General features: G+C 36.7%; 1 gene segment (V, D, J or C); it reads left to right on the forward strand.

Moving 5' to 3' along the window:
- The window catches only part of LOC101635132, a 13993-nt gene extending 6074 nt beyond the window's left edge, over positions 1 to 7919 (forward strand). Inside the window, 3 exon segments of the C gene segment in view lie at positions 1299 to 1622; positions 3795 to 3875; positions 7693 to 7919. Of these exon segments, the coding sequence occupies positions 1299 to 1622; positions 3795 to 3875; positions 7693 to 7832 (545 nt within the window).
- The last annotated feature ends 222 nt before the right edge of the window (positions 7920 to 8141 follow it).

Genomic DNA, 8141 nt, shown 5'->3' on the forward strand with positions numbered 1-8141 from the left:
GAGAGATTCTATCAGAAATCAAGTTAGAAAGCACTCATACATTTAAATTTTCAGTCATTAATTAACAGCGAATGTTTTCTCATATAATGGTTCAGCATGCTAGTGAAAGTTAAATGTATGGTGTTTTGTGTTCTATTTTGACATTACTTCTTCAAATAACTCTATAGCTGTAACTTGTAGAGATAGACAAATTATATAGACACCCTTCAGCAGGTGACAAAGAAAATACAATCAATGAACTGAGACAGCTCATCAGTCATCCACACAGGACAGATACAAACAGAGAAAAGATATTGAAAATAAGTTCTGTTTAAATTTCAAATGAAATGTGATTTTGTTCATCAGTTTCTAAATTGAAAGAAAATTCTGATAGATTATACTATATTACATATAATAAATAACATAGTAAATAAATAATGTAACACAATATCTACATTATGATAGTATAACATTTCTGATGATAATATATTTTAATAGAAATTTTGGAAATATTGCTCTTTTGTATACCATAAATGATGTGGAGCTCAAATTTAATGTTGGCCTACTAAAACACCTGGAATGGTTAAGATATGAAACTGAATGCCACATAAAGTTAGACATCAAGTAGAAGAACTCTGTAGTTTTCAATGTGCATGGGATCCACATCCGAAACTGAAAGTTCAACTTGATGAACTGATAAGCACACATGATTCCCATGAAACAAGTGACTGCTGATTTGAAATAATGATAATCTTCTACATGGTAAATAAGATAACATTCAGAATTTTGGTAAAGAGTAATGCTCTATAGAGTTGCAGAATATGAGAATGCGTTTGCATATGTTATAAATCTCACAAGGTGGAGAATGTAATTATTTTTGAAGAGTGTCTATAAAGATATTACCAAAGTTATCTGGTCTTCATCTCCACCATCATCCACCTTGAAAATTTGTTCCACTAAGATCGAGCAAAAGAGAAGTTCTAACCAAATGTGGTCTTGAATTTGGGGAACGTGACATGGGACAGTTAAAACTCACGTTAATGTTTATATGTAGTGAGAACAAAGTTCAGACTTTAATTCAGGCTCTGCCTCTTAATTGCTGTGACTTACTGCACAGATTATATAAACACTTGAACTTCATTTCAAAAGTACAGTAATAAGTACTTCACAAAATATTGTGGATGAATGATCACCTATTGGTAAGAAGTAATACTATGGCATCCTATTTTTCTTTCATTCAGCACTATGTTTTTCCAAACAATACAATCCCCGTGCTTCTCCAGTAACTCATTTTAATTGCTGCTCTATTTCCCCCACAGACAAAGCTGGCTCTCCCCCTAAGCCCACAGTTTTTCTTCCTTCAGTCAATGAAAAGGAACCTCATGGAATTGGAACATATATTTGTCTTCTTGAAAATTTTTTCCCTGATGTTATTAAGGTAGACTGGAAAGAAAAGAATGGCAACAAAATCCTGCAGTCGCTGGAGACAAGGCCCATAAAGACTGATGATAATAAGTACATGAAATTAAGCTGGCTGACAGTGACTAAAACTTCAATGGATAAAGAACACGTTTGTGTTGTTAAACATGAGTTTAATAAAGGAAGGAAAGACCAAGAGATTGTTTTTCCTTCAATAAATGAAGGTACGTATGTAAATATACATATAACCACCCAGTACACTATTCTTCCCAAAGGAAATACCCAACTTTGTCAAGTATTAATGACAAGAAAAAATTTAAATATTTCTAAGATATTACATTGAAAATTCATATAACTGTCCTCTACTTTATACAGAATTAATATAATATTGGTTTTGAAAAGTAAAAAAGGAAAAATTGATCTAAATTTCCCCAACATCTGTTTCATTATTATTAATGAAGGTCACTTTTTGAGGGGTTTTCCTACGGCTTGAAGAAAGCTATGCTTGAAAGAAACTTACAAATTAGCACACAATAATTGTTCAAATTTTGGTGTTTTGATGAACATGTTTGATCAGGAAATAAGAACAATTATACATATTGCAAGGATTTTCTAAATAGCAAGCTATTTTCACATCTACTTATCATATAATTAATAAATAACAAATAACAATTTATTAGGAGACAAAATCATGTTCTGCAGTTTGAGTGAGATCATAGTTCCATAAAAAATAGCATAATTGGTCCTGCAGTTTTATTATGTTCTTAGGTTTTTCAGATTTGTATCTTACATACCAGCAGGCGGTAATATTTCAAATTTAAAGAACAATGAGTGAGACCAACGTGTACACACATACTTTGATGTAATTCAATGAATGTATTTCTTACCATTAGTAATTGCATCTCCACACACATGTATTGCAGTAAACAGAGAATATGGAGCTGGCAGGGATGGGAGGATGAACACACAAGGAAGAAGGACTGTGTCAAGGAGGCTGATGATTGCAAAGAGAATATATTATTTTCCTAGTCACTGAGGGTCACTTGTGATTCAGGAATGATGTTTTGAAGGAGTGTCTTTACACAGTGGCTGCACACATCTAAATAGTTGGGCAAAACCTTGACAAGGACCCCAGCTCAGTGGTCCCAGAACTCAATAGACTCAGGACATAGAAACCTGAGGATGAACACAGCAGACCAAAGGCCCCAGAGTGTGTCTAAAAGGAATCAGTCTGACCTTTCTTCCAGTTGTTAACAACCTCTTTTAGGCTGAAGTAGGGGGAGGATATAAACTCTTAACAAAATTGAGAAGACTTTTTTTTGTATAATTGAATTTCAGTATTAATCCTTCACCATCTTCAATTCTAAATTCCCCACTGGCCAAATTTTATTTGAACAGAACCCTGACTATGTTCCAAATGAACTAACCACAGCAATAGCACTTGCTTTTTAAGAAATATATATAACAAGATTAATTTACTCAACTAAAGTAAGATTACAATCTTAAACCCATTTTTCTACTTTTAAGAAACAGGGAACGCAAATACACTGATTGTAAACTTCAGATAATGACTGAAAGTAGGTGCCTATTAGATTTTTCTAGTGATAAGGGGAACATAAAATGCTCAGCAAGTTCCATGGCAATGGTGCCCAAAAAGCAAAGAGGTCAGTTTTTTTTTTTTAAAGATTTATTTATTTATTAGTACAGAACTGGGGTACAGGTCAGAGATGCAGAGGGTGAGAGGATTCACCAGAGACAGAGTGGGGTGCAGAACAGGCAGATCCACGAAGTACACTGCTGAGGGGAGCAGCGGGCGGGTCAGGAGAGGTCAGCCACGCCATGTGGTCACCTCCGGGGCAGGCGGGAATTGAACTCATGTGGAAGTGGCTTTATCTTCTTAGTGCTGTGTTTTAACCCGCTGCGCCACCAGGGAGGGCCGCAAAGAGGTCAGTTTTTAATGTTTCACTGGGGGTTAATTCTACAACAGATTTCTTCCATGGTCATCAAAGCTGATCTCATTACTGTTGACATCATTTTAGTACTGAAGGGTTTTTGTTATTACTTTCTGTTTTTGATAAGAGCTAAAAGTAGAACTTACAAAAGCTAATGAACGGAATGAGTTTGAAAAGAGATAAAAATTTTCATCCAAGTTTTCAGCCAAACTTCATTGGGAAAAAGAACTCAGCATATGCGCATTGATTATGAAATTTTTTTTTGTCATGTCCACAAAACCCCACATTAGAAAATTATCTGTGTGATTAGGGGTTACAGTGAATTGGAAAGCCCTTACTTTGCAGGTTAGATTTTGGAGTGGATTCCAAGAATAAACTAAATTTTGATACTGATCTTTCAAGTCAGCAGTGTGTAAAGCGACCACTTTTTTTTTTGGTTCCTAGTGAAAAAGCGTTTACCGAACACCAACCAAGATGCAACAGAAGGAAAAGAAGGTGATCTTGAAGTGATAGGAGATGAAAGTGGTAAGTTTTGCCATGCTTTTGCTTTCCTGACGTGGGATAGCACAATTTCTCTCCTGCTCAACATAACTTTTAAAGTTGCCTGCTATATGATATAAAAATGAATGGATTTTGCGTATTAGATGGAGTGATATCTTAAATCAATCCACCATTTTCTAGGAGGTATCTTAGCACCGTCATTGCTGGTCTTGGTACGAGGTGACTGACATTGGAGTGTACAAAATGATATGGCCTGAATCATTTCCACAAGGGAGTTCATTCACTGTGTTTCTTTTTTGCTTATTATTTGAGAAAACATGACATTAACTTGCTCTTGGATTATATTTGAGGTCTTTGGTCCTTGCCAGTTGCTAATAGTTAGCGGTACAGAAAGACATTCCCTGAGAACATCTTATAAAGGACATCATGCTATATTTTGAATAATTATTTTTTATTGAATACTCACAATTCTCCTATGAGGTGGTCCAATATTTCCCCCCTAAACTCACTTTTAGATGAGGACATGAGATAAAATTTAATGAAATTTCTTGTACCATGTCACAGCTAGGTAAGGCTAGCGGATCAAGAGTTCACACACCTCTCAATTCTTCCTCTAAGATGTAGTTATATTATAGACTCAGAGCTCAAAGTTAAAGCTCTAAATGTCATGGATATATGGGTTGGGAGGGTAAGTGCATGGGTTTCAGTGTACCCTGGACCTCACTTAAAGGCTAGTTCTTTTACTATTCAGTAGATGAATATAGACAAACAACTTACTTTATCAGAGCAATGCATTTTTAGCTGCTTATGGGGGAAATTACACCAAACTCAGTTCTTGAAGACATGTAGTCACCTTGGTGGAATGTCTCACTTAGGGTCTCTGCTCTCTCTGGGACAGGATCAGTACTAGTTTCTATCCTTTTCTCCCTACATATGTACCAAGAAAGTGACTAACTGCATTGGCTCCTGCCCTTGATCTTTCTTGCCTTGCCAATATCAAGGGTCCCAGGACCTTACTTGATCAAGGGGAGGGGACTAATGAACACATCACTGTTAGGCCAGCCCAGGCAGTGCTTCTGGCCCCCTCACTGCTCAGGCTGGCCTAGCAATTACCTCTTGAGATCCCTCTTAATAGCAAGTGCCAGCGAGGATATAATTCTGACTATGAAAATAAAACCTGTGAAAGGGAAATTTCCACAGACAGAAACTCACTCAGACTGTGGTTCATGGAGGATCCAGTCTGGCTAGCTTTGCTGTCACTTACTGTTTGTTGCCACGTAGGTTTCCTTCCACGTGTGAAAAGCTATATGTGCAATTATCCTGTAACATCATAAGCACATGGAAGAACATACACGAAAGACATATGACTGAGCCATAGCCTCCTAAAATTTTAGAGATCTTAGGTTAACCGTTCTTTCATTTTATGCAATGACCTCTTTACCAAAACCTCCTGCCCTGTCCCCTGTCCACACCATCGTACTTTCATGGACTCTACCCGAAGTCTGGTTTCTGTTACTAAGTAAATGCAGCACATCATGCAACTTACTTCCCTCTCTCACCATCTCATTTGTAAAATCGGAAAGGATACTAATTTTATAGATTTGGTAAAAACATAATAAGACTAAAAACTTACAAGCAAATATTTCAAAATGAGTGTTCTGTATTTGTTTAGTGACATATTAATATTACTTAGAGATAATACCCATACGTGCTCGGTGAAGATAAAAGCTATTTAGCCATTTATTTTCTATTATCATTTCTCATTAAAATGAAACTTTACTTGCCATTTTAGAATCCACATGAATGTACCTTAGGTTGTAACAACAGATCTTGGTACTGGATCTGTTGCTGGTTCTTGTCATTACTGGTGGATAGTGGTGATGGCTATAGATAGTTACTTTGGTTTTTGGTGGTGGGAGATGTTACATCAGCACGGGCAATCTGAAATAAAGGATTGTGACCCCACCTCATTTAATGTGTTCTATTATTTCTTGTAATTTAATTTTTAATTTTTTAATATTTTATTTATTTTTTACATCATCCTGCATTTTGTGCATTTTTTTTTTATCTCAGTTGTAATCCTCATGGGCTTCCCACCATGAGTTCACCCATGTGCCATCACCATAGTCCTGTGCACTCTCCCCACCCTAGTTTTGATCCATTTCCCTTTCCATCACGTAACATGTCTCTGGTTTAAAGTTATACATTGTTTTCATTTTTAATTTATTACATTTGCTTCTCTTCCCCACTCATCCCACCCTGTGGTCCCTTACACTCCTGCTATGAGTGAAACCATCGGTATTTTTCTTTTTCTTTCTGGCTTATTTCAGTAAGCATGATCCCTTCTAGCTCCATCCATGTTGGTGGAAATGACAAGAATTTATCTTTTTTGATTGCTGAATAATATTCCATTGGGTATATGTACCACATCTTATTAATCCTGTCATCTACTTTTGGGCATTTGGGTCGATTCTACCTTTTCCCTATTGTAAATAATGCAGCAATAAGCATGGTGGTGCGGGTGTCCTTTTGAATCAATGTTTTTGTATCCTTTAGGTAGATATCTGTGGTGGGATTGCTGGATTATATGGAAGCTCTATTTTTAGTTTGAGAAATCTCCAGACAGCTTTCCACAGTGGTTGGACCAGTTTGCATTCCCACCAGCAATGCAGGAGAGTTCCTTTTTCTCCACATCCTCACCAACATTTGTTGTTGCTATTTGTTTTAATGTGTGCCAATCTCACTGGTGTGAGGTGGTATCTCATTGTGGTTTTAATTTGCATTTCCCTTATTACAGATGATGTTGAACATTTTTTAAAAATTATAATAGTTTATTTATACATATGTTTGTTTATTTTTTCATCTCAGTGCAATACCTTTGGGTTTCCCTTCACCAAATCACCCCTGTGCCACCACCATAGTACAGTGCACTTCCCTTTCCCCACGATTTTTGATCCCTTTTGCCACTCCAAAGCCATAAAATGCCTCTGGTATATAGCTGTTAATCATTATCATTATTTTTTTCGCCTGTTCCATTATATTCCTGCTATTAGAGAAACCATCCCTTATTTTTCTTTTTCTTTCTGTCTTATTTCACTAAGTGTGATATTTCCAGTTTGATCCATGTTGCTGCAAAAGACATGTGTTTCTTTTTTTTTTTTGGTTGCTGAGTAATATTCCATGGTGTATATGTACCACATCTTTTTAATCCAATCATCCATTTTTGGGCATTTGGGCTGTTTCTATCTCTTTCCAATTGTGAATAAAGCAGCAATAAACATGGGGTGCAGGTATCTTTTGAATCAGTGTTTTTATGTCTTTTGGGTAGCTACCTAGGAGTGGGATTGCTGGGTCGTAGGAGAGCTCCATGTTTAGCAGTTTGAGGAACCTCCAAATAGTTTTCCATAGTGGTGGTACTAGTTTGCATTCCCACCAGCAGTGCCTCACCAACATTTGTTGTTGCTAGTTGTTTGAAGATGTGCCATCCTCACTGGGGTGAGGTGGTATATCATTGTGGTTTTAATTTGCATCTCCCTTATTACAAGTGATGTTGAACATTTTTTTCATATGCTTGTTGGCTGTCTGCATTTCCTCTTTGGAGAAATATCTTTTTAGCTCTTCTACCCATTTTTTGATTTGGTTGTTTACTTTATTTTCATGGAGTTTCATCAGCTCTTTGTATATATTTGTGATCAGTCCTTTGTCTTTAGTATTGTGTACAAATATTTTACCTCAATTGTGCAATGTCTATTTTGCTGTACAATGTGCTTGTGTAGTGTCTCTTTTGTGGTACAATGAATTCTATTTTTAAAAGAGAAACTAATCACATGTCTTTTCTTAGAGCTACTGCAGCTTCAGTTCAACTACATCACTGCCTATTACACCTACGTCCTCCTCCTTCTCAAGAGCATGGTCTACTTTGCCATCATCGCCTTCAGTCTGTTCAGTGCAGGAGTTTGGAGCTATGGAAAGAGTCCATAACATAGTGGCCAAAGGCTTCAACTTTTGCTACCACTTACTGTCCCTGAGAGTGTCTGCTGAGGATCAGCTGGGCTGTTCTTCTGAGTTTGGATTATTTTTGTTCTCTTCTTGTACACATTTATTATGTTATTATTATATAAGCCCCCCCCCCGCAGTTTACATGAAAAACTGGGAAAAGAGAAAATTTACTCTGTAATAACAGAAAATGTTGCCATTATTCAGGGGCAAGCCAAGAGATATCCCAAAAGTACCAAAGTACATGTCTAGTAGCACTGCCTCCATAATCTCATTAACAGCTCCTGCTGGCCC

This window comes from Condylura cristata, unplaced genomic scaffold (assembly GCF_000260355.1).
Source record: "Condylura cristata isolate star-nosed mole 26May11 unplaced genomic scaffold, ConCri1.0 scaffold00005, whole genome shotgun sequence".
In the NCBI taxonomy this organism is placed as follows: Eukaryota; Metazoa; Chordata; class Mammalia; order Eulipotyphla; family Talpidae; genus Condylura; species Condylura cristata.